Raw genomic sequence first — 25,875 nt, 5'->3', positions numbered from 1 at the left:
CTCTGTAGATCAGGCTGGCCTCGAACTCAGAAATCCGCCTGCCTCTGCCTCCTGAGTGCTGGGATTAAAGGCGTGCGCCACCACGCCCGGCTAGGCTTATTCTTTTAATTGAAAATTAGATCGTCTTTTGAACTTTATTTTATTTGAAAATTTTATTTTAATTGAAAATTAAAATTGTATTTTGCCCAGCGGCTACTTGGTAATTCTATGTTCTTCCTCCCTTTAAGCCTCAGCAGCTCAGTGGCAACTTCCAACCACTCTTCATGTGCTCTCCCAATCATGAAGTGGACCAGGAGTTCTCAGATCCAATGGGCCCTTACATGGCTAGACCCCTGAGTCTAGAGAGCTTTAAAATATGTACATGCCAAAGAATAGCACAAATAAACAAAATTTTAAGTGAGGTGGAAACATTTCTAGAAAAATATGGAATGCCCAAATTGGCACAAGACAGCATAAATCTCAACAGATCCAAAACTAGTAAAGAAAAAGTATAGTTTAAGATTTATGAGTTCCAGGACATCCAGAGCTATACAGAGAAACCCTGTCTCGAAATAAAAAAAAAAAAAAGATTCATTGTTGGGGGCTGGCGAGATGGCTCAGAAGTTAAGAGCACTGACTGCTCTTTCGAAGGTCCTGAGTTCAAATCCCAAAAACCACGTGGTGGCTCACAACCATCTATAATGAGATCTGTCGCCCTCTTCTGGTCTGTCTGAAGTCAGCTATCATGTTCTTATGTATAATAATAAATAAATCTTTAGGCCAGAGCAAGCAGAGGTCCTAAAAAAAAATTCAATTCCCAACAACCACATGAAGGCTCACAACCATCTATACAGCTACAGCGTACCCATATACATAAAATAAATTTAAAAAAAAGATTAGGTGTTGGACACAGTGGTGCAGGCACTTGGCACTTGGGAGGGAAGGCTGGAAGATCGAGTTCAAAGTTATCCTCAGCTAATGTAGAGCTTGAGGAGCTTGGTTACCCTGGGCTATAGGAGAAACTGCTTAAAGAAACAAAAACCTTCCTACAAAGCAGGAGGCAGAAGACAAAATTTCAGTGAATCTCAGTGAAAGGGTTTGGGGCTGGGGGAAGAGCTGGGGACAGAGATGGGCTCAGGGGTAGGTGTACACTCAGTAGTCCTGAGTCTCTGTGTTCCAGTCCCAGAACCCCTAAAAAACAAAACAAACCAACCATCTAACCAACCAACCAGACAAACAAACGGGATGAGGCTGTGGAGACGCTCAATTGCTGTACAAGCTTAAGGACCTGAGTTCAATTCCCTGCGTCCACACAGAAAGAAAATTAGCACATACCTCTTAGCACATCCATGCCTTTAATTCCAGTGCTCTTGAAGCAGAGGAAAGCAGAGGACAAGGACAGCCTGGCCTGTACAGTGACTTTCAGGCCAGCTAGCTGGGCTACATGTGAGACGCTGTCTAAAATAAGCAAAACAAAACGCTCAAAACAAAGCCAGTCAGAGTACAAATATACACACCATTAGGCTCAGGAAACAAGTATGGCGGAAGCTCTGTCATTCTCAGGCTGAGTGGCTTGCTGCTTCTCTGAGGGACACAGTATCCTGCGACCAGAAGGCCACGGTCTGCCTTGTGCACCAATGGGGCATTGCATTTTCACAGGACCTGAGGGCCCTTTGAGATGACAGGTTCTGATATCCCTTTAAAAGCAGATGGACAAAACATAGGCCTCGAGAAGTAGCGAGCTTATACCAGGTCAGGGAGCAGGGGAAGAGGCAAGGCACGAGACATCCCTGGGTGCTGCTGAACACAGTCTCTGAAAGGAGACCAGCATCACCCTGGCTGATCCCTACTGAGTACTTTTTGCTGGAATCATTCAGACTGGTCACAGCCTGGTTGTCATGGAGATGGCAGAGCGGGCAGTTCCAGAGCTGGCAGGTAGGGGTGGGAGAGGGCAACATGCCAATATGCTAAACACTGACCAACTGTTGGTTAGGGCCATATCGGAGAGACCAAGGCAGAGCACAGAGCCCTTGGTTCCAGGGACAACTACAGGGCTGTTCAGACTTCTATCAAGCATCTCTCCAGAGGACCAGGTGAGGGAGGCAGGCCCGGTTGGGGAGCTTCAACTGCCCAGTGGCATCTTAGGCCAGAAGAGGTCAGCCCTGGCTAAGGCTCTTGAGGAAGCATAAAACTGGAGCTCACTCAGGTCCTGGTAACAGTTGGGAAGGCCTGGGACAGGGACCACAGAGGACAGACGGAACAGTTCGGGAACACTGCAGAGAGGAAAGGAGTTTGGCGAAAGAAAAACCCTTCCTTCCTTCCTTCCTTCCTTCCTTCCTTCCTTCCTTCCTTCCTTCCTTCCTTCCTTCCACTTCTGTTGCACTAAGTCCAGAGCTCTGGGTGACAACCAGAAGAATATGAGCTTTTGTTGTGGGTGGTTTGGCTTGGCGTTTTGGGGTGCCAGTGGTGGATGGTTTGTTTGTTGGGCAGTCTCCTACAAATTTATCTGATCTGGGCTGTCCTGGAGCTCACAGTCCTCCTCTCTCCGTTTCCTGCATATCTGGGGTTACAGCTGTGTGTCATCACACCCAGACATTTTTCTAAATTTAAAGAAGTCCAAACTAGGCATGCTGGCACAGCCCGTCATCCCAACACTTGGGATGCGGAGGCAGGAGGATCAGTAGTTCAAAGCTATCATCCGCCAAGCCATGGACTTTAATCCCAGCAGTTGGGAGACAGAGGCAGGTTGGCCTCTGAGTTGGAGGCCATCCGGGTCTACAAAGTGAGTTCCAGGACAGTTAGGGCTACACAGAAAAACACCATCTCAAAAAAAAAAAAAAAAAGCTATCTTCAGCCATACAGTGAGTTTGAGACCATCCCCAGCTACACGAGACACTATCTCAACAAAACAACAAAAACTAACTAACTAACTAACTAACTAACTAACTAACTAACTAACTATATATATATATATATATATATATATATATATATATATGCCAACAGTACAGTAATCTCGTATACATAATGATCAAATCAGAGCAACTGTCATCTGTGTGTTGGGGACATTTGAACACTTCCCTTGGCAGAGTTCAGTGGTGACAAATTTGGGATTTTCAAACAGTGACATGTGTGGGTCACCACTCACCAGCCATGTGACCTCTGCTCTTTGGAATTGCATGAGGCTAACTCTCTGCATGATGTGTAATAGCAAGCTCAACCCCCTTGAGTGTTTCTTTGGGAAGATCAAATATGTAAGTGCCTAAAGGTCTGGGGCCCAAGTGTTTACAGCTCTTTAATCATGTGTGTGTGTGTGTGTGTGTGTGTGTTGTGCAGTGCATGTGGAGATCAGAGAACAACAGGTAGGAGTGGCTTCCCAGGGACTGACTGAACTCAGGTTGTCATGCTTAGTGGCAATTGCCTTTACCTAGTGAGTCACCTCCCCAACCCAGGTCTGCAACTTGTGCTGTCTTAACAGAAGGGGTAGTGAGTGATCAGTGAGCGTTAGAGGCAGCCACAGCACAGCCTAGACAGAGAGGAAGACCCTGGGAGGTGGAGTGTGGTAGTCAGAGCTCCCCTCTTCCTCTGTCCCTGCCCAGAGGCGCCTTGGGAGTGGTGACAGTCTCCAGAGTCAGAACTGCCAGCTACAAAGATCTTACAGCGCGGGGCAGACAACAAAGAAACAGCGAAAGCCCCGGAGGCGGAACAAGAAAGGCCGTGGCTCAGCTGAGGCTGAGGAGTAAGCTGCCAGGGAGGGACTGGAAGGTGCACTGGGGACTAGGAGGACCCTCATTCTGACTTCTCTCTCCTCCTCCTGCAGTCTCTTCAGTCCACCTTCTCGGAAGCCTTCCTTCCCTTTCCAGTGGGCCTGGGAAAGCTTCAGCATAGATGGCCAGGCTCTGTTTCAGTCAAGTTCCTCTATGGCCATGGGTCATCGACCCCTGCTCCTCCCCCCAGCAGCCCCCCAGTGCAAGTCCAGGCACAAGTCAGTAGCCAACCTCTCAGAAGACCTTCGAGCCTGCCACAAGATGGAAGAGCAAAGCCTGGGGAGGAGACATCAGCTAGGGGGCTGGGCCAACTTTCCCCTGCCTCTGGGCAAAGTGGAGAGTCAAGGGCTAGATCAGCCTAGCTTCTGGTTATCAGGAAAAGGGTCAGGATCAGAGTCTGAGGATGTCTTAGAGATAGAAGGCCAGAATTCTGAAGAGGCAGAGAAAAGCCTCAGCTCCGGGGAACTGCCCCAGCTCCCAGGGCCGGGCTTGATCTTGGAGGAGGAATTGATACCAGAGGTGATGGAGGACGACCACGGCGACCCCCACAGGAGAAAGGGCAGTTCTGTCAATAAGGGGGGGAATTCTGGAGAGAAGGGCTCAGAAGAAGGGGAGCTGCAGAGCCACAACCAGGGAGGCAGCTCTAGCTCCAACAGTCTCCGAAAGCCACAGAAGGGGACCTCAAGGGCCAAGGACCTGAAGGGGCCCTGGGACCTGGAACGGCTACACAGGCAGTTACAGGAGGAACTGGAATGTGGTTAGTCCTGCAGGGAGGCCTGAGGTGCCACAAGCCTGAGAAATCTGTGCTCAGATGGAGGGATGGGGTCGGTGGTAGAGGTTGGGGTGGGCCAGGACTTGTCCGGATGCTGGGTGGAACTGCCCAGGGAGCCAGGAGAGTGATCCAGATTTGATTTTCCCGTGGAAAGGCCCCCAGAAGCAGACCTGGAAGGCGCTGCGGGCAGCTGTCCAGGCCTCTGCCAGGAACAGGAAGGCCCCCATCTTGGGAGATGATGAAAGTTTCTTGTCTGCCAACTTCCCTAATCGTACCTTCCATAAACGACAGGAGGCCACCAGGTGAGGACAAAAGAGGAAGGGGAGGAAGAAGTGAGGGGAGGGTCGAGGGGGGCCCGGTTTACAAGACACTCTTCCCGGCTTGTCATTCTCTTACCCACTCACCAGGCTGGCTGATCACTCACCCATCTATCTCTTGATAACACTGTTCAACTCTCTTGGCACATGCCACCTTTCTTTCTTCCTTCCTTCCTTCTTTCCTTCCTTTCTTCCTTCCTTCCTTCCTCTTTTCTTTTTTTCTTCCTTCCTTCCTTCCTTCCTTCCTTCCTTCCTTCCTTCCTTCCTTCCTTCCTTTCTTTCCTTCCTTTCCTTCCTTTCCTCCTCCTCCTCCTCCTCCTCCTTCTTCTTCTTCTTCTTCTTCTTCTTTCTCTCTCTCTCTCTTTCTCTCTCTCTCTCTCTCTCTCTCTCTCTCAGACAGGGTTTCTCTTTGTAGCCTGCTGTCCTGGAACTCACTCTGTAGACCTGGCAGTCCTCAAATTCACAGAGATCTGCCTATGTCTGTCTTTCTAGTGCTGGGATCAAAATCATAAGCCACCACACCCCGCTTGCTTTTATATATTATTTTAAATTAGTTTTTGAGATTGTTTTTATTTTATGTGTACGGTTGTTTTGGCTACATTTATGTCTGTGCACCACCACGTGCATGTGTATGCATCATGAGTACGCCTCATCCACAGGGAGGTCAGAAGAAGGCATCTGCTCCCCTGGAGTTGCAGATGGCTGTGACACCCTATGTGGGCACTGGGAATTGAACCTGGGTCTCCAGAAGAGCAACAAGTGCTCTAAAGCCCCAAGCCATCTCTCCAGCCCCTTTGTACTGTTTTTATATTCCCACAAGGTATAAGGGTCCGGTTTCTCCATACCCTTATTGACAGTGGCTATCTTTTGTCAGTTGTTTTGTTTAGGAAAATTCTTGCTTTTTTTGTTTGTTTGTTTTGTTTTGTTTTTCCAGATAGGGTTTCTCTGTGTAGCCCTGGCTGTCCTGGAACTCACTCTGTAGACCAGGCTGGCCTCAAACTCAGAAATCTGCCTGCCTCTGCTTCCCAAGTGCTGGTACTAAAGGTGTGTGCCACCATTGCCTGGCAATTCTTGCTATTTAGCCAGAACTACCATGTCTAGTACTAGCTATGTACTGTAACTGGCATTGAACTTTCTGCAATCCTCCTGCCTCAGCCTTCCAGGTTCCAGGATTACAGGTTTATATCACCATGCCCAATCTTTTGACCGTTTTCTGTTTGTTTGTTTTTGTTTTTGTTTTTGGAGACAGGGTTTCTCTGTATAGCTCTGGCTGTCCTGGAACTCACTTTGTAGACCAGGCTGGCCTGGAACTCAGAAATCTGCCTGCCTCTGCCTCCCAAATGCTGGGATTAAAGGCATGCGCCACCATGCCTGGCTCCACTTTCTGTTTTGTTTATTTTTTGTGAGTATGGGCATTGCATGTATAGTGGCAGAAGTTGGTTTTCTCCCACCACTTTGAGGTAGGGTCTCTCGTTTCTATCAGAATGCTGTGCACTTGGCTCCCTGGCCTGTAAGTCAAATCTCTGTCCCACTTCTCATCATAGGAATGCTGGGATTACAGATGTGCACACCCATAGCTGCTTTTATACATGGGTCCTAAGGCTTGAACTCAGGCATGTGTGGCAAGGCTTTTAACAGCAGAGCCTCCTACCTCCCAGCCACCATTTTCAAACTGCGTTATCTAACTAGCGTTGAGTTCACCTGTTAGCTTTTATTAGCGTTGTTTGCAGGTGCTCTTTGTTTCCTTTGCTATGTAGAGACTTTTAATTTCCTACACATATACCAAAAATACTTAAAGAAGTCACTGCCCAGGCTAACATCATGGAGCGCTCCCATTTCGTTCCGAGCACTTTTCTGTTGTTGTTTTGAGACAAGGTTTCTCTGTGCAGTCCTGGCTGTCTAGAAACTCATTCTGTAGACCATGCTGGTCTTGAATACACAGAGATCCACCTGCCTCTGCCTTGTGAGAGCTGGGACTAAATGTGCATCACCACGTGAACAACCTGAACACGTTTACAGTTTCAGGTTTTATGTTTAAATGCTTCACCCACTTGAGTTGGTGTTTGCATATTGTATGGGCTAATAGTCTACTGTAATTCTTCTAATAGAGGTAGCCAGTTTTCTTACACTCATGAGGACACTTTCCGTCCCTCCAGTCCTTTGCATCTCTGGAAATTCAATGCACTATCTATGAGCTTTGTACTCTGGCCTATTGGTCCGTCTGTCTGCCATCACTGTCATGTTCTGATTACTGATTGATGGTTTATGAAATCAGGGCATATGATACTCTAGTTGTTTTTTCTTTAAGGAGATTTAGTGCCCAATGTACTGGTACAGTTTGGAATCCCAGCACTCTGCAGGCCCAGGCCTGAGTCACTCTCAGTCCCATGGAGAGCTGAGGCCGGCCAGGGATGCAGAAGTGAAGTGAACAAAGGACGTAGCTGGAGATAGGGGTTCCTAAGAAGGAGGTGTCTTGCTGGGAGAAATGACATTTCAACAACCACATGACTGATGAAAAGCAACAGTCTCTGGGGAAGACTATTCCCGGTTGTTCTAGTTGCTGTTCTGTTATTCACCTTTTGCCCTATTCTTCCATAGGTGAATCCCTTCGACATTTTAACTCTTTCCTACACATTTATCCATCCAACTGACAGTCGGTCATTACGAACATGCCCCGGGCTGTTAGGCATTAACCTAGCTGCTGTCAAGTAAAGTGGTAGAGATCTGGCCTTTTCCCAAAGACAGCTTGCCGGAAGGGAATGTGAGCAATGCAAAGGGTCCCAGGCTGTGCGCTGAGTCCTCAGGGCTCGGGAGTCCCAGGCTGAGCTCTGCAGTACTCAGGAGGCCTGGGGCAAGTGTTAAGAACTGGCTGTCAACTGGGAGGCGGTGGCACGTGCTTTTAATCCCAGCGCTTGGGAGGCAGAGGCAGGCAGATTTCTGAGTTCCAGGCCAGCCTGGTCTACAGAGTGAGTTCCAGGACAGCCAGGGCTACACAGAGAAACCCCGTCTTGAAAAACAAAACAAAACAAAACAAAAAAACAACCAACCAACCAAAGAAGTGGCTCTCACTGCTGAATAGTAGGGAGAGGCCTCAGGTAGCCGCCTCATGAAGTCTGGCTTCTGTGACAAATGCCATTTGTTTCCCAGGACTTGGGCTCTCAGAGACACAGGCTTCTTCCCACAGTCCCTCACCTCTGGATTACAAGCCCCTCTATGCTACCTTGGCCTTCCTTGAAGTTCCTGATCCCCCAAGGACATCCTCCTTTTTCACCAGGAACCTGCTCCGGGCCTGGGAACAGCAGCAGGTGAAGGAGAGGCAGCAGGCAGAGGTGCGCAGAGCCCGGGAGCAGCAGGTGCAGCAGCAGGTGGCTCGCTGCCTGGCCGCCTACACGCCTGGAGGGAACAGAGGGACCCTGGCGCCTCAGCGCAAACTAGAGGAGCTGAGGTAGGAAGCCTGGCTTTGCCAGGCAAGGTAGGGAGACTGCTGGGGGTCCAAGCTGCAGGACAGCACAGCTGGCAGACAGGGCCACTCAGCTACATCTTACAGATGAAGATGCTGAGGCCCGGGGAGAACGGGCTGGCTCAAGACCATTCAGCTATTAATAGTAACCCCTTCAGATATTATATCCTTAGGCCCAAAGTATTCTGCACACAGTCATGATTTAAAATCTTATTTTTTTGGTTTCCTGGTGCTAGATGTGTTTTAAAAAAAAATGAGATATTTAGACGTGGTGGTAATCACCTTTAATCCCAGCACTCTGGAGGCAAAGGCAGGTAGATTGCTCTGAGTTTGAAGCCAGCCAAGGAGACCCTGCCCAAAAAAAAAAAAAAAAAAAAAAAATTGTTGAGGTGTTGGAGAGATGGCTCAGTAGCTAAGAACACCTGTTCTTACAAAGGACCTGGGTTCAGTTCCACATGGTGACTCAGAACCATGTATAACTCCAGTTCCAGGGAATCCGACACCGTCTTCTAGCCTCTGTGAACATACATGCACTTACACACATGCAGACTCAACGCTCATACATAAAAAATAAATATAGATTTAAAATGTTGAAGATTCTAGAAACAGTGGTGCTCTAGGGGCTCCGTCCCTGGAGACGTCTAGCAAGCAGGGTCTGCTGGACCACGGGTTTCACTAGCTTTCCATTTCACCACCCCTCTCCCCCGTTTTGAGATGAGGTCTCTTTATGTACCCCTTGCTGGCCTGGACAACCATATGTTGACCAGGCTTTCACAGAGACCCAAGGCAGCACCATGCCCAGCTCTTTTTCTCTTGAGCTCTGGACTCATCTTGACGGTCTAGGCTGTCTTGGAATTCACTATATAGATCAAGCTGGCCTCAGATGTACAGTGATGCTCCCAGCCCCAAGTGCTGGCTACAGGTTTGTACCGCTACTCTCAAGACTATTCTTTCCTGGAAGCAAATTCATGAATCAAACAACTCTTGCTAATGGGCCATGACTTAGGTAGTACCAATACCCACCTAGAACTACAGAGGAAGAACTAAGCCCAGAGAACAGAGAGCTTTAAAGGATTTGCCAACATCTGAAGTCAGCCCTGGCAGTTGTAGATTACTTGCCACACTGGCTGAATGTATTAGTGCTTGCTCTTCAGTGAAAGGACACATGGCAGTTCCTGAAATGGCTCAACTTTATGACATAGATAGAATGATTAAGTACAGTCATTTAAGCCATTAACTTGAGGCTAGGCATGGTGACAAACACCTTTTATCCCTGCACTTGGGAGACAGAGGCCCTTGGATCTTTGTTTGATGCCAGTCTGGTCTACAGAGTGAGTTTCAGGACAGCCAGGGACACTGGGGACACTGTGGCAAGGAGGAATGTTATTCCATACTTTGGAATGATGGGGCTGATATTTATTGGCACCAGGCTTTTTGTTTTTGTTTTGGCAGGAAGTTCAAGACACAGACTTCCTTTTTAACAGAAAGGACAGATATCCAGCATAACAATGCACAGATAATCCCCGCTACTTGCAGGAGGAGGGCTTGAAGCCTGGAATTTGAGTCCAGCCTGTTCAATACAGCCAGACTGTCTCAAAAACAAGCTTGGCATGGTACCTATAATCCTAGCATTTAGGAGACTGAGACAGGAGGATTGTGCATTTGGGGCCAGCCTGAACTACAAAGCACAACCCAGTCTCCAAAATCTAAATAAATAGGGGCATGGGAGGTGGCTTAGCCAGCGGAGCGCTTGGCGTGTGAGGACCAGAGCTGGTTCCTTAGCATCCATTATTATTATTATTATTATTATTATTATTATTATTATTATTAAAAGCAACAACAGTGTGAATCCAGGTACAACTGTGTGCATGCACAATTCCAGTTAGTCGAATTGGCTGGCACAGTGGCAAGCACCCTTTCCTTGGGAGGGAATTCCAGGCTAGCCTGGTCTACATAGTGAGACCCTAATCTCAAAAACAAAACAAAAACCACACAGTAAGTAAAATACTCCCAACACTTGGGAGGCAGAGACAGGCGGATTTCTGAGTTCGAGGCCAGCCTGGTCTACAGAGTGAGTTCCAGGACAGCCAGGACTACACAGAGAAACCCTGTCTCGAAAAACAAAAAAAAAAAAAAAAAAAAAAAAAAAGAAGAAGAAAGAAAAGAAAAATACTGTCTTACATGGGCTGGAGAGACTGACTGCTCTTCCAGAGGTCCTGAGTTCAATTCTCAGCAACCACATGGTGGCTCACAACCACCTGTAATGGGATTTAATGCCCTCTACTGGTGTGTCTGAAGACAGCAACAGTGTACTCATATACATAAAATAAACCTTAGCCAGGTGTGGTGGCACATGCTTTTAATCCTAGCACTAAGGAGGCAGAGACAGGTAGATCTCTGTGAATTCAAGGCCAGCCCGGTCTACACTGCAAATTTCAGGCCAGGTCAGGCCTGGCCGAGCTGTACAGTGACAGCAGCACAGCTATCTGAAAACAAAACAAAACAAAATGGAAAAAAAAGAAAGAAAAACACACAGGATATTATGCAAAAGACAGCATCCTAACACCAGCTCACGACTGCCTTACACTTGTAACCTCAGAAAGTCTCTCAGGATTGGTGAGAATTGGCCTTCCCTGGGGATTTTTTTTTTTTCCTCTCTCCTCCAGGGAGGTAGGTTCCTTCCCTGGTACCTGGCCAAGCAGAGGGCTATCCCACAGGGACCCCACAAACGTGCCTGAGAGCCTAGCACGAGCTGCAGGTCTGTCTGGTTATCCCTTTCATTTTGTCTGCGGGTCCTGCCGCTCTATCCTGGACATAGCTTATGTGCTGTAACTGACATGCCTGTCCACCCTGAGCTAGTTGAGCAGCCATGTTGTCTCAGGTAGCCCAGGGTGTCCCAGAAGTGCGTAGCTGAGGATAATTTCTGATCTTCCTACTTCTGCCCGAGAAGTGTTGGGACTGCAGGCATGTACATCACACGGAGGGAAAAGGAGCTCATGCCATAGCACTAATACAGAGGCTAATGGATAACTCTAGGAGCCGGAGCTTAGACCCAGCTTGCTAGCCTAAGTGTGGCAAGCACCTTTACCTGCTAAGCCATCTACACATCCTCCAACTGATTTTTATAAACAGGAAACTTTCCAGAGCAGTCCAGATCTTTGTTTCTTATAGTCTCATTCTGCAATCCAGACTGGCCTATCATTTACTTTGTAGCCCAGATGGGCTTTGAGTTCAGGTAATCCTCTTGCCTCAGCTTCTCAAATGTTAACCACCAGTTCCAGCTTTGGGAGATGTTCTTGTATTTGCAATTCCTTGGCTCCTCTGTCGACTTCTAAGCTGTCTACAGAGAGAAGGCACAGGGTACCTGGGGGCGCTGCCTAACCCCTGCTGTAGTGAAGAAAAATGGACTCAGAGCTAAGGCTCCCCAGTTCACACACCACGCAGCATCCTCAAAGGGGCTATGGGGGAGAATTAGGGGAGGAGGTTTCCAAAGGAGGCTGTGGACGCAGGAGGTCAAAAGCCAGGACAGGTTCCTTCCTTTGGGTGTGGCCAGAAGTGTGGGCAAGCCCTGGATGTACATAGCCTAAACCTGGGATGGGCGCTTAATCCTACTATCTAGGCTAAGTCCCCACCACCTTTCAGAGCCAGCAGTAAAATGGTAATCCCACCCAAGCAATCCAGGGCTGGAATGGGAGTATAATGGCATTGTGAGTGTCAGGGGAAACTTTTATGTTAATAAGTTTCAGGAAAGACCAGCAAGCTCCATCCTGGGGAGTGTCCATGTTCAGCTGTCCAGAGACCTGTCTTGTCTCCCTTACAGGCGCAAGGAGCGACAGCGTTTTGCTGAGTACCAAGCAGAGCTCCAAGGTATCCAGCATAGGGTGCAGGCCCGGCCCTTCCTGTTCCAGCAGGCCATGCAGGTGAGGGCTAACAGCTGTGCAGGCCCACCATCACCACCAATGGAGCTGCTTCGACAAGTGTGTAGTGAAACAAAGTTGGAGTGGGGTCCGATCTGTCCCCCCAGAAGGCCAGGGATCCCTTCTTAATAATCGGAGCCCCACGGTGACCCCAGCAGCCTTGGTGAAGGGTAGGAACCTTTCTTTTCTCCCATCAGACCAACGCTAGGCTCACAGCAAATCGGCGCTTCTCCCAGGTGCTGTCAGCACTGGGGGTAGACGAGGACCAGCTGCTAGCCGAGGCAGGCAATGCCGAGAGCACCCCCCGGAAACACAGGTGAGGGGGGACAAGGTACCCTCCCAGTGTTCTCCGTGTCACCAAGGAAGGGCGGCCAGGGCTATTGTCCCCACCTTTCACTGAGACCAGAGTAGGACCTTACTTGAGGACAAAGGAACAAATACACAGTAAAGCTAGTCTAGGACTCTAAGCAAGAGAAGTCAAGCAGCTGGTGCCACTGTCACCCTTCAGGCTGTCCCTTACACCTTAGAGTGAGGAATCTGGTACAGAGCAGGGATTATAAGATTCACTTCACAGGAAAGCCAACAAACCAACCCCCAAACAACTGAGACTGCGGGAGCGGGGGCATTTTTCAGGGTTACACAGCGACTAAGTCTAGGACTTAGATTTAGACCCACAGGGTAAACGGCTGCACTGGGCATGGAATAGGGTGCTGTGGAGCCCACTGGTCTCCATCTGTGTCTTTAAGGAGCTACCGATCACTTAGGGCAGAAATGGAGCCCTCTTCTCAGAGCCCCCCAAAGACAGAGCCAACCAGCAGCCAGCCCGGAAGACACCCCTCCCTAACTCTGGACCCAGAGTACAGTCCCCGAGAGAAAAATTAAATGCTTTATGGCCAAGTACAGTGTGAGATTTCTGAGGGGAGTTGGCTGTGGGTCGGAGATAAGTAGCGGACGTGGGTGACCAGGTTGAGCTGTTTCTCCCACGCCCTGGGAACCCAGGCTACACCTTATCCTCAACGAGCTGTCTCCGCTACTGAGGCGTGGGACACGTGGAAAGGAATCCCCTGAGACCTTTCCATGCTTTCTCCAACATGCCGGGGGACCTAGAAATCTTAGTGAACACGGTCCTGCCTCTGAGTGGACCTTCAAAGGTGCCCATCCCCCACACCAAAACACACCAGAGATGTGCCACACCGGAAGCCCAGAGAGGAGCAACGTCTATCAGAAGGGAGTGTGTGAACCTTTAACTTAAAATCCCCTCTACTCAAGCCCGAAACAAAGAAACCAAACCAAACAAACAGAACCCAGGAAAAGTCTGGAAAAGCACGTACTCTCAGCCTGGGCTACACAGTTAACAGGCTAGACAGAAAGGAAAAAAAAAAAAAAAAAAAAAAGGAGGGAAAGCATCGTACATGCACAAACGTGCCGAATTTGCACTCAAGCCTGGAGTGACCACACAAGCCTAAAATCCCAGCACACGAAAGGCTGACAAAGGGACTGTGGTGGGTTTGAGGACAGCCAGGGCTAATTAACAGGTGCTAGGCTAACCAGGGATATAAAGACCTACCTTTAAAAAAAGAAGAAAGAAGACTAGAAAGAAATAATAAACCAGCACTCAGTATCACCAGGTTTATAGGCACAAATTCAAAGAGCACTCCAAAGCCCAGTTAAAAAAGGTCCAACCCAGCTGTGCGGTGGTAGTGCACGCCTTTAATCCCAGCGCTTGGGAGGCAAAGGCAGGCGGATTTCTGAGTTCGAGGCCAGCCTGGTCTACAGACAGGACAGCCAGGGCTACACAGAGAAACCCTGTTTCGAAAAACAATCCATCAGTCCAGGGGCCGTGGGATGGCAGTAGCGTTCGCTGGCAATACTGGCTTAAAGGGGTTGCAAGGCTCGACCTTTGGAGTTGGCCTCTCGCTCACGAAGAAAAGTATTTTCCAACACCCGATGGAGCCCAGGCACCAGGGAGCCTGCTAGGGCAGTCACTGGAGAGGGGGCTGCCCACTGAGAGACTTGAGGCACAGAGCACCACGAGGCGATCAGAGTGGAAGGGGAAGGAGGCAGGGAAAACTCGCTCCGGAGATGATGACCCAGTACCATTTTAAAGTTCCTACGGCTCTGGGACTACCATCTTATCCGGAGCGAGAAGGTGGACTGCGCAGTCTCTACAGGTGCGCGTGCGCAGAGACCAGACCCTGGCAGGCGGGACCGCGCACCCTCAATCAGTCCCTCCCATGAGCCTTTGGAGGTTCCCAGGCAGGCCCCGGAAACAGCCCCTCTTAGTTTCCGGCACCAGGAACGGGGCGGTCGCGCGACCCGGAAGCGTTCCCATTTTGCGTCGTCTGGGCTCGGGTAGCGGCCCGGCTCCGGGCGGACGCACTGATCATGGGGTCGTCCAAGAAGCACCGTGGCGAGAAGGAGGCGACCGGGACGACGGCTGCGGCCGGAACCGGGGGCACGGCCGAGCAGCCGCCACGGCATCGCGAGCATAAGAAACACAAGCACCGGAGCAGCGGCGGCGGCGGCAGCGGCGGCGAACGACGGAAGCGGAGCCGCGAGCGTGGGAGTGAGCGCGGGAGCGGGCGGCGCGGGGCCGAAGCCGAGGCCCGCAGCGGCGCGCACGGTCGCGAACGAAGCCAAGCGGAGCCCTCGGAGCGGCGCGTGAAGCGGGAGAAACGCGATGACGGCTACGAGGCCGGTGAGGGCGGGGCGCGGCGGGGTCTCGGGATGTGCAGGACAGAGGGTGCGGGAGGACCATCTGCCTCTCGCGTTAAAGACTTCCTCCCGGTGTTTGGGATTAAACGTTGACGTCTCCACGTTTAGCGTTAAGAAGACAGGAGTCTTCCTTTCTGGCACTTCACAGCAATGCACTGGGTGGGTGAATGAGGTGGGACGAGCATGCACAGGTAGACGAATGGCGTTGGGCTCATTGCGGAGACATGAAGCAGTTAACATAGGCTTGGGTCTGAACACCGAGGGGCCTTCACTGTAAGCCCTGTTGAGAAGTTTGGGCTTTGTTATGAGGATGGTAGGGAGCCAAGGATTTGAGTAAGCAAGTGACTTGAATTGCATGATATTTTATGAAGATCAGTGGGTTGAGAGCTTGTCAAACGTAGGACCAGAGATCAAGAGACCAGGAGGAGGTCCAGGCAACCAGGTGAGGGCTAGTAGTATGCATGTTTCTCCATGCAGTGGGATGGAGAAAAGTGGACAGATTGAGTAGGTATTTAGGAAGTGGAATTAACAGGATTTTAGTGCCTGGGCTGAGGATGAGAGGGACGAAGAATAGGGAAAGTACTCCTTGAGTTTTGGTCTGATTGGCCTGGTGAATGGTGGGGTCATCTGTTGGAACGGAGTTTAGAAGAGAGCCAGATTTGAGGGAGGGGAGAATGACAGTTTTGGGAGAACTGTGTGGTTGGTGTGTATGGGAAACCCTACAGTTTAAGTGGGATAGAGTGACTTCGGGCTGGTGTGTATTCAGGAAGCCAAAGAAATGCCTTAGAACGTGTGGAATGAGAACAAGAGTCAGGCATAGGACCTGGTAAATTCCAGTAGTTCAATTGTGGGCAGAGGAACATGTTGAGGAGTGTAAATAGTAGCCAGTGGCGGGAGCCCACAGTCTGCCCATAGGTCTGTGCAAAGAGAATTGCTGAACAGTGAGACACACCGTAGGACATTAATCTTTCAACAAAGGGTTACTCTTATGTTACGCATGAGAGTAGTTTACCTTCGTGTGCCTGTGCCGGCAGAGGTCAGAAGAAGGCATTGGATCCCCTGGAACTGAATTAGATGGCTGTGAGTTGCCATATGGATTCTGAGAACCAAACCTGGGTCCTCTGTAAGAACAGCAAGTGCTCTTATCCACTGAGACATCTCTCCAGCCTCCAGATCAGACGTTTTTCTTGAAAGTAATCTGCTAGTTGGAAAAGGGGAGGAGACTTGGGACTTGACAGTTCCAACAGAAAGTGGAATGGCACCACGGTGGAGAGAGGGACTGTTGGGTTTAAAGAAGAGATCGACCGCAGTGGTTGAGTATGGCAGAGATTTCCAAGAAGATGCCCTTCTGGTAGGGCCTGGTTGGGGGAGCTAAATTTGATGCATCTTCCTGTGTATGGTGTTTGTTGAAGTTCTCTTCTGTTTGTGGGATGGCTAGAGCAGGTCCAGGGTGCGTGTTTGCTTATCTATTTATGTTCTTGTTTATGTACATGTAGCTGTTCCGTAGCCATGGATGAACTGGGTTACCTGAAAGGGGGCTGGAAATGAAAAGTACTGGGTGCGAGAGAAGGATGAAGCCAAGACAAACGTTTCTGTTCAAGGCTCAAAGTTTAGTAGTCAGCGCTGCATTTAAATAGGGAGAGCCCACACATTTGTTTCTGCTGGATTGAGTTGCAAAGCGAGCTCAGTGAGCAGTCTGCTCCTGAAGGACATTGACTCCTCCTGGGTCATTAAGGTCCAACTGTGGCAAACGATTAAGGTCTATGTAGCCTACTCAAGGCTGGGGGAAGGGCACATGTACACATCTGGCGTGGAACACTGCTGTGGGCAGAAAGGGCCATAAATGGTGAGGCAGTGCCTTAACTCTGGTGAGTAATTGAACAGGCTTCATAGTGGAGGTCGTCCGTAATTCTTGATAGAACTTTATCATAACCAGAGTAGAAAGGCCAGTGGAGGCTGAAGATAGAGTATGGAGATTTGGAGTGCCACAGTGAGGGATGCGGAAGTTGGACTGTTGGGTCAGAAAGGAAGGTATTGGAAGAGGCAGTCCTGCCAGCCCAGGGCCTGGGTAGGAGCTGTCAGGGAGCTCGGGAAAGCTCTTGTCCTCTAGCCAGGTGCTGGTGAGGGGCCCTTGTCTTTGATCTTGTGGCTGGACCAGCAGTGTTGCTTCTTGGTCCCAGGTTCATGGGTCCCTTAAGCCGTTCTCCTTATTGTTGTAGCTACCAGCTCCAAAGCCAGCTCTGGCGATGCCTCCTCACTCAGCATCGAGGAGACCAAGTAAGTGCTAGCTCCTTATGTCTGCACCTAGGGTACAGCCTGCAGAAACCTTTTCATCATGGGTGGAGTCAGGTATAGTTGGAAGGGCCAGGTGAGTCAGGTATCCAAATAGGGGAGCACTAAGACCCAAGAGGAGGGAGGATCTCCCCAGTTAGGCGTCCCCTGATGTCGGTGAGGGCCTGTGCCTGGTGTCCTCAGGACCGCCCAGTAGCGCCTTATTCTCCCCTCCTGCCTATCTACTAATGCACATGAAGCCCCTCTTCTCAGGTAGACCCTAATACTTCTATGTCTTGTCTTCAGTAAACTCCGAGCAAAGTTGGGGCTGAAGCCCTTGGAGGTCAATGCTGTTAAGAAAGGTGAGTGCATGGTGGAGGAGAGGGTTGAGTGGGCTTCTGATGGGGAGACAGTGGGTCTTAGCACGCAGAGGCAGCATCACTTATGTACATTTATATATATTTTGTCAGAGGACCAAGACTCTCACTTGTATTTCAGTGGGACTCTGAGAGGTGCTTTCTCTGGGTCCTGCATCCCGGCTGTAGATAGGCTAAGGGATATACACAGTTGTTGTAGTCTGTCTGAGTGGTGTTAATTTGTGTTTTTAAAAACAAACATACATGCCAGAAAATGGGGAAAAAACCCCACATGATCTGAGAAGCTCTGCATGGCATAGAGGGAGGGTTCCTGTCATACCGTGTGGAGTGATAAAAGTGGGGGGATGAGGTAGGAGCAGGGAGGGGAAAGGGTTCTTTCCCTCTCCTGGCCCCTTCTGGCCCTCTCAGCTGGAAGGAGCAGGGTGAGTGGCTCCTTCCTCTCCCCACCAGCCATGGGCAAGCATAGCCTCACGTCTGGGCCCCCCTTCCAGAGGCGGGCACCAAGGAGGAGCCCGTGGCAGCGGATGTTATCAACCCCATGGCCTTGCGACAGCGTGAAGAACTGCGGGAGAAGCTGGCAGCTGCCAAGGAAAAGCGCTTGCTGAACCAAAAACTGGGGTGAGGGTTTCCTGGCCAAGGACAGAGGCTTGCTTCCTAATTCCTGGGTTAGGCTGGGAGAACACATCTGGGTTCCCTCCTAAGTGCCTTCCTCCTCAGGAAAATAAAGACACTGGGGGAGGATGACCCCTGGCTGGATGATACTGCGGCCTGGATAGAGAGGAGCCGGCAGCTACAGAAAGAGAAGGACTTGGCAGAGAAGCGGGTGAGAGCACCTGGCAGTGTAGGGCAGTTGCAGGGGATGGTCTGGGCTCTCCATGGTTCACTGCCCTCTTGTCCTTTTGTATAGCCACGTGGTAGCACTGATGATGAGGCCATGCTTTCTTTGCCACAGGCCAAGCTACTAGAGGAGATGGACCAAGAGTTTGGTGTGAGCACTTTAGTGGAGGAGGAGTTTGAGCAGAGGCGACAGGTGAAGTTCCAGCTTCCAGAGAATATCTGGTAGACACTAGCTTAATTGTGGGCATTCCAGAGTTGAGTGGCTTCTGGCTTCTGACTTGGGTAGTTCTCTCTCTGTAGGACCTGTACAGTGCCCGGGACCTGCAAGGCCTCACTGTGGAACATGCCATCGATTCTTTTCGAGAAGGGGAGACTGTGGTCCTCACCCTCAAGGACAAAGGTGAGCTGGGCTGGTTACTCTGTGTGGGTTTAGACACTGTTGATCTGGGACAGGTGGTGACCGCTGGCTCTGCTCTGCTGTCTCAGGGGTCCTGCAGGAGGGGGAGGATGTGCTGGTGAATGTGAACATGGTGGACAAGGAGCGGGCAGACAAGAACGTGGAGCTTCGGAAAAAGAAGCCCGACTACCTGCCCTATGCGGAAGATGAGAGTGTGGACGATTTGGCACAGGTTTGCCTACAGGGCAGCAGCTGGGGCAGATGGTGTTTGCTAAGAAATCTGGAGTTCCATGGCTTCTAAAGAGTTGGCCTAGGTCCCAGCCATCGTCTTGTCTTACAGCAAAAACCTCGCTCTATCCTGGCCAAATATGATGAGGAACTGGAGGGTGAGCGACCACATTCCTTCCGTCTGGAGCAGGGTGGGATGGCCGATGGCCTGCGGGAGCGAGAGCTAGAAGAAATCCGCACCAAGCTACGGCTACAGGCTCAGTCTCTGAGCTCCGTAGGGCCCCGGCTTGCCTCTGAGTATCTCAGTCCCGAGGAGATGGTGAGTCTCTTTGCTTTGTGATGGGACAGTTCTGCCACTTCAGGTCACAAGCTGCCACATGCGCTTGCGGGTGGTGGTGGGAAGCTGAGTGTTAACTCTGAGTGAGCAGTAAATGGCAGTCCGAGGCAGTGTGCTCGTGTTGATGAGCAGGGCGCCCTGGGCCACATGGACCTAGGTTTTTGTTCCAGTTCTGTTCCCAAGCCAGCTTGAGCCTTGGGGGAGTCACTTAGCTGAGCTGGGCACCCATGCGGATCGATGGTGCCAGCAGCCATCTTCAGAGGCGTGTTGTGAGGAAAAATGGGAACATGGAGCTAGTTACTTTTAGGACTTAGGGACCTGTGTGCTCCATGCCTGTGCTTTGCTCTTCTCTGAAGGTGACCTTCAAAAAGACCAAACGGAGAGTGAAGAAAATCCGAAAGAAGGAGAAGGAGGTGATAATGCGGGCAGATGACTTGTTGCCCCTTGGTGACCAGACTCAGGATGGGGACTTTGGATCCAGGTTGGCTTGGACACAGTAGTGGGTATGAGGGCTGGGCCAGCTTAGGAGACACCATTTACTGAAAGCATGTCATTATCCTAGGCTTCGGGGCCGGGGTCGGCGCCGAGTTCCTGAGGTGGAGGAGGAGGCCCTTGAGGATGAGGAGAAGGACCCTGTGGCCCAGCCGCCACCGTCAGATGACACTAGAGTAGAGAACATGGATATCAGTGATGAAGGTTCGGGGTTGGCTGACAGGGAGGGGGTGAGTCTGTGGGCCAAGGTGGTAGTGTGAGCAGGTGCCCTCTATGTTTTCACCAGAGGATGGGGGAGCTCTTCAACCAGGGTCCCCAGAGGTGCTGGAGGAAGACGAGGCAGAGCTGGAGCTGCAGAAGCAGCTGGAGAAGGGGCGCCGGCTACGGCAGCTGCAGCAACTGCAGCAGCTTCGAGACAGCGGTGAGAAGGTGAGGCTGAGCAGGGAGGTGATGGGGGACCTGTCTCTGAGCGTGTGACACTGTCACCACAGGCAGGGCCCACACTCCCTCAGAAGTCTCCTTTGCTTAACATCAGGTTAGGACCAGGTCTCTAGATTTCATTGGTGTCTCCAGTTTAGTACTGATTCCATAGGCAGTAGGGAGCCATTTGGGTTTGGACAGAGTGAACATACAGAGGCCCGAGAGGAAATGGAGCCCATTTGGGAGATCCATTGTGGGCTGTGGGAGTTGCTTATTTATTGCCGTGAGGGAGGCTCTGTGGGTTCTTGAGTCTCTGTGGTATCACCCCAGAAACTTCGGTCTGCCCACAGCCACTGCCTCCCCCAGGTGCTGGAGATTGTGAAGAGACTGGAGTCTCGCCAGCGAGGCTGGGAGGAGGAAGAGGATCCTGAGAGGAAGGGGACCATCGTGTTCAATGCCACTTCTGAGTTCTGCCGCACACTGGGGGAGATCCCCACCTACGGGTTAGCTGGCAACCGAGAGGAGCAGGAGGAGCTGATGGTGCGTCAGCTGTTCGCGTAGCCTGCCGTCTTCAGGCTGCTGACTTCTGGTTCTAGTGCTTAAGTAGCAGGTAGGGTTGAGGCTGCCCACCCTGACACTTTGACTTCTGCTCCCAGGACTTTGAAAGGGATGAAGAGCGCTCGGCCAATGGTGGCTCTGAATCAGATGGGGAAGAGAACATTGGCTGGAGCACTGTCAACCTGGATGAGGAGAAGCAGCATCAGGATGTGAGCACTGATGGGGCGTGGGTGTGGGGACCCAGTTGTCCAGTGCCCGAGAGCCTCCACCATCCGTAGAAGGGACACTAACCCTTCCAGAGCCAGCTGGGGGTCAGTTAAAACTGGTCCCACAGCCTGGTGTGGGATGACCACTGGATAGAAGAGATGGGCAGCCTGCTCACACTTCTCTTTTCTCACCTCTAGTTCTCTGCTTCCTCTACCACCATCCTGGACGAGGAGCCCATCGTGAACAGAGGGCTGGCTGCTGCCCTGCTCCTGTGTCAGAACAAAGGTGTGGGCTCAGGGTGGGGGCCTTGGCAGTGTAGGTACTATAGCAGGGAAGGGCTGGATGGGTGCCTGTGGGTACTGCATGGTGTCCTGGGTTTCCACTGCTGCCCTTCTCCTCAGTCTCGGCTTCGAGCAGCTGACTAGACCCAGAGCCTTTCACTGCCTTCCCTGCTGAAGGGTGAGAGGTCTGCTTCTCTTCTGTGCCTTAGAAGTGGGCTAAACTGAAAACACTGGGGTCCAGATCCCAGCTGTGCAGCCTCCTTTGGGAAGCGCTGATCTTTGATGTCTGTAAAGATGTGGCATGTTGCCAGACGTGGTTGCGCACGCCTTTAATCTCAGCACTTGGGAGGCAGAGGCAGGCGGATTTCTGAGTTCAAGGCCAGACTAGTCTACAGAGTGAGTTCCAGGACAGCCAGGGCTACACAGAGAAACCCTGTCTTGAAAAAACAAAACAAACAAACAAAAAGATGTGGCATGTTTAACTACTGAGGAGGGCTCTGAGGAACCCATATAGAGCTGGGTATCACAACTTCTCTGTCCCTAGGACTGCTGGAGACCACAGTACAAAAGGTGGCCCGGGTAAAAGCTCCCAATAAGTCACTGCCTTCAGCAGTGTACTGCATCGAGGATAAGATGTAAGTGTGGCCGTGGGGACACGAAGCAGGAGCAGCTGTGAACATGGGGTAGGCAGCAGGCAGCTCACCCCGAACCCCCCTGCCTTGGTCTAGGGCCATTGATGACAAGTACAGCCGACGGGAGGAGTACAGGGGCTTCACCCAGGACTTCAAGGAGAAAGATGGCTACAAGCCTGATGTTAAGATTGAATATGTGGATGAGACGGGCCGGAAACTGACTCCCAAGGAGGTGAGCTGGGTCTTGTGGAGATGGTGAGACCACAGGTGACTAGGTGAACTCTGCCTCTGTTGCTGACTTTGGGCGTAGTATAGAAGTTCCCACAGGCTGTCAGGAAGGTTACACCTGTGCTGACTGCCACAGCTGAAGCCCTGTGCCCTGAGTGTGTCCATCCTTGGGGACACCAGTGTCCTTTGCTGCCTCCCATCTCTATATGCTGGTTCCACGTTTGCTGGCTTTAGCTCTTGCTTGCAGACTCACCCTAGATTCTTAGCACATAGGTTACACACATGACCCATGCATCCCAGGGCCATCCTGAAGGTGTATGGGTCTGGATCCTTGTCCCATCCTCTTCTCTGTCTACCGTTTGTGTAGTCTAATCCTGGATTGGGTGACTCAGCACTCCTAGTGACTGTTGGGAAGCTCCCAGTGGACATGACACGTGGCTCTGTCGTGGCGTGGTGTTTCTGATGCTTCTGCTCCTGCTCTGTGTCCCAGGCATTCCGGCAGCTGTCCCACCGCTTCCATGGAAAGGGCTCAGGCAAAATGAAGACGGAGCGGCGGATGAAGAAGCTGGATGAGGAGGCGGTGGGTCTCGGGAGGGAGGTGGGGGCTCTGCATGTTCCGGTGCTGTGTGATATGCTAGGCCTGCTCCCCCTGTTCTGACCTACTGTGGCCCCACAGCTCCTGAAGAAAATGAGCTCCAGTGACACGCCCCTGGGCACCGTGGCACTGCTCCAGGAGAAGCAGAAGGCCCAGAAGACACCGTACATCGTGCTCAGTGGCAGTGGCAAGAGCATGAATGCGTGAGTAGGAGCCTGCCTGGGGGCAGGGGGCGGGGCACTGCACCCCCTCTCCAGTCTCACACCCTCATTGCCCACCCTCTTCTCCTTGCAGGAACACCATCACCAAATGAAGCCACCCTCCTCCCTGTCCCAGATGTAATGTTAAATAAAGTTCCCTCCTTATTTTTCCTCTTGGTTGTGCTGCAGTCTAAGGTTAGACCTAGGCAAGGCTTCTGTTCATGATGAGTTCTGCGATCTGGCAAGTCACTGAGCCTCCTCTCCCCTCAGTATCCGAGCGGTCAGAACACCTGCTTCATACGTGAGGCACCAGTGAGCTCTTTCACTCACATTCAGTGGTTATACAGGAGCAAGATGGGGCCGATCCTTGAACCTGTGTGACGTAAAGTCTGATCTCTCTGTAAGACTGGCCATTTAATGAGCAGAGGAGGTGAGAAACTAGCCTGGTCCCTCAGAGGACATTCCTCTGTGAGTTGACTCCATTGTATCAGAAGCCCCTCCACCCAGTGGTGTGTACCTGTCATACTGTGGTCAAATTGGCTTCTTTTTTTTTTTTTTTTTTTTTTCGAGACAGGGTTTCTCTGTGTAGCCCTGGCTGTCCTGGAACTCACTCTGTAGACCAGGCTGGCCTCGAACTCAGAAATCCNAACTCACTCTGTAGACCAGGCTGGCCTCGAACTCAGAAATCCGCCTGCCTCTGCCTCCCGAGTGCTGGGATTAAAGGCATGCGCCACCACGCCCGGCCAAATTGGCTTCTTGATCCCTAATCATTGCTGTTTTCAGACTGGTCACATGGGTGTTGCTAGGCCTGGGAGAGCCACTAACTACCCTGTGTTGTCCTGGTTCCAGTTTTCAGGGTACTAAGAATTGCAGGGCCTCTCTGGAAGGGTAGAGATGCTACGTCCTGTCCCCTGTGCTGCTGTGGCCTTTGCGGAGGCATGAGGGTCATCCCAGGACTGGGGTAAGAGGCTCCCTTGAGTGCACTACATACGAGGGCTGAGCCACCCTGCGAGGTGCCCGGAAAGATGGGCTTTCTGGGAGGACGCTGTGGAGGGACCCCTGCTAAGCCACAGGCTGTGTGAGGACCCTGCCCAACAGGTCCACTTTGAATCAGAAGATGAGTGCCCTGTGTCTGTTACTGAAGATAATCCCATGTGGGTCTCGGGTGAGTGTATCAAATAACTAGAGAAAAATGACTTTTCACATGTAAGCAAGAGACAGGAACCCAGTTGCTTATGAGTGATACTAGGTAGCAGTTCCTGAGGCATAGACCATAAAAGGTCAGGTTAGTTGGTGTTCTCTACTGTTCTCTTGGGAAAGTGCCTGTGGATCTGGATGGTGGTGGTTGTGCAGGAGTGTCCATTTCTCTAAGCCTGGGGTGCTTGGCTTTGGTGTCTACTGGCTATGGCCATTGGTCAGAGGTCACTTTTTTTGTTTCCTTTTTTGAGACAGGGTTTCTCTGTGTAGCCCTGGCTGTCCTGGAACACTGTAGAACAGTCTAGCCTTGAACCCAAAGATCCACCTGCTTCTGCCTCTTGAGTGCTGATATTAAAGGTGTGTGCCACCATCACCCACCTAAAAGCTCACACTTATTTTCAGGAAATTGGGTTGATGCTGTTGTTGTCACACCTTAGGGAGAGGCAGGCCTAGGGGCTACCAAGTAGCAGGAGACTTGAAGCCAAGGGCAGACAGGAACCCAGGTTTGCTGTCAGCGGGTGGAGATCGTTAACAACTTAGCTTTGTATTTGGGACATTGGTCTAACATTGCAGGGGCATGGATTTGGTTTCTGAGTTTCACTTACTGCTGTATGGTTAGCACAAGCAAGTTACTGACTTGGGTTCTGAGCTGCAGAGGAGTGGGATCTCTGACTCCCACTCGGGCTTTGCTGAGAATCGTCTCATTACCTCTAGCCCTCTCCTAACATGGAGAAGGGAGGGAGGGCATGAGAACCCCAGAAGTCTGATGCCAGCTGTGCCTTAGCCCTTGCTCTGGGGTCCTCATCCCTTCAGGCCATACCTGTATCTTGCTGAGGTCCCCAGAGGTGATCTTCCAGCTTGGGGCTCTCCCTTCAGGTTTGGCCCACGTGCCCAGTAGGTGGATGTGGCACTACCTGGGCTCTCTAGGGCTACCCCACCATAAGTCAGAACCAGGAGGAAGAGAGGAGACAGTGCACTGGGCTCAGTGGCAAGTGTGAGGGAGTTCTTTCGTCTGTTTCTGAACGTTTTGAACTGTTCGATTGTAGAACTAAGAACACATTGGCTTAGCAATGAAAGTGCCCTTTTGTTCAACTCAGTAGGTGAAGAAGGATGTATTTAACAGCACTAATGCCACACCCATTGACAGAATGGGCAAATGGTCAATACTTTTGTGACCAAATGAAGAATGTGGTTGCATCTTATGGATGAGGAGGTAGCCAGACACAAAATTGTTCCTGCTTCCAATCTGCAACGTAATAGACAAGTTTAATTACTGTCAGAGGTCAGAACCATACCATAGTTGGGGATGGATTCAAAAAGGTAGCAGATTAGTTCTCTAACCCCAAAAAAGCCTCTGGGACCAAAAGTGGCCCACAAAATAGGTTTTCTGTTGGAATAGGTTTCTGTTGGAATATCAGGTAATAATTTCTTTTGTCCTGTGTTTTGTTAACAGTTTTTCTTCCGTTTTGAGTTGAAGTTTTAAATTTTTTAATGTGTATGGGTGCTTTATCTGCCTGTTTCTAGTCACATTCATATGGCAGCAGAGCCAGAAGAGGGTGGCAGATGCCCCAAACTAGAGTGACAGACGGTTATGAGCTGCCATGTTCATCATGCTGGGTATTGAAATCTGGTTCATAGCCGGGCATGGTGGCGCACGCCTTTAATCCCAGCACTCGGGAGGCAGAGGCAGG

General features: G+C 50.9%; 2 protein-coding genes across 2 annotated transcripts; both read left to right on the top strand.

The window, feature by feature from the left end:
- The first annotated feature begins 1,943 nt into the window (after positions 1–1,943).
- On the top strand, positions 1,944–13,101 carry Tsga10ip (testis specific 10 interacting protein). The gene is made up of 8 exons (XM_021209035.2): positions 1,944–2,072; positions 3,579–3,718; positions 3,800–4,503; positions 4,673–4,820; positions 8,110–8,280; positions 12,116–12,215; positions 12,410–12,528; positions 12,959–13,101. The coding sequence occupies exons 1-8, from the start codon at positions 1,944–1,946 to the stop codon at positions 13,092–13,094; spliced, it is 1,647 nt and encodes a 548-aa protein (XP_021064694.2). The 3' UTR covers positions 13,095–13,101.
- Positions 13,102–14,511: 1,410 nt separating this feature from the next.
- Sart1 (spliceosome associated factor 1, recruiter of U4/U6.U5 tri-snRNP) lies at positions 14,512–23,158 on the top strand. The gene is made up of 20 exons (XM_021192168.2): positions 14,512–14,910; positions 17,147–17,204; positions 17,505–17,560; positions 18,067–18,193; positions 18,293–18,398; positions 18,528–18,605; positions 18,713–18,812; positions 18,899–19,041; positions 19,150–19,356; positions 19,731–19,855; positions 19,937–20,070; positions 20,153–20,295; positions 20,653–20,826; positions 20,943–21,053; positions 21,249–21,336; positions 21,877–21,967; positions 22,061–22,196; positions 22,683–22,772; positions 22,869–22,990; positions 23,082–23,158. The coding sequence occupies exons 1-20, from the start codon at positions 14,598–14,600 to the stop codon at positions 23,098–23,100; spliced, it is 2,421 nt and encodes an 806-aa protein (XP_021047827.1). The 5' UTR covers positions 14,512–14,597; the 3' UTR covers positions 23,101–23,158.
- Positions 23,159–25,875: the final 2,717 nt, after the last annotated feature.

This window comes from Mus pahari, chromosome 1 (assembly GCF_900095145.1).
Source record: "Mus pahari chromosome 1, PAHARI_EIJ_v1.1, whole genome shotgun sequence".
Lineage (NCBI taxonomy): Eukaryota > Metazoa > Chordata > Mammalia > Rodentia > Muridae > Mus > Mus pahari.
This window is presented reverse-complemented; position numbering and strand designations above follow the sequence as displayed.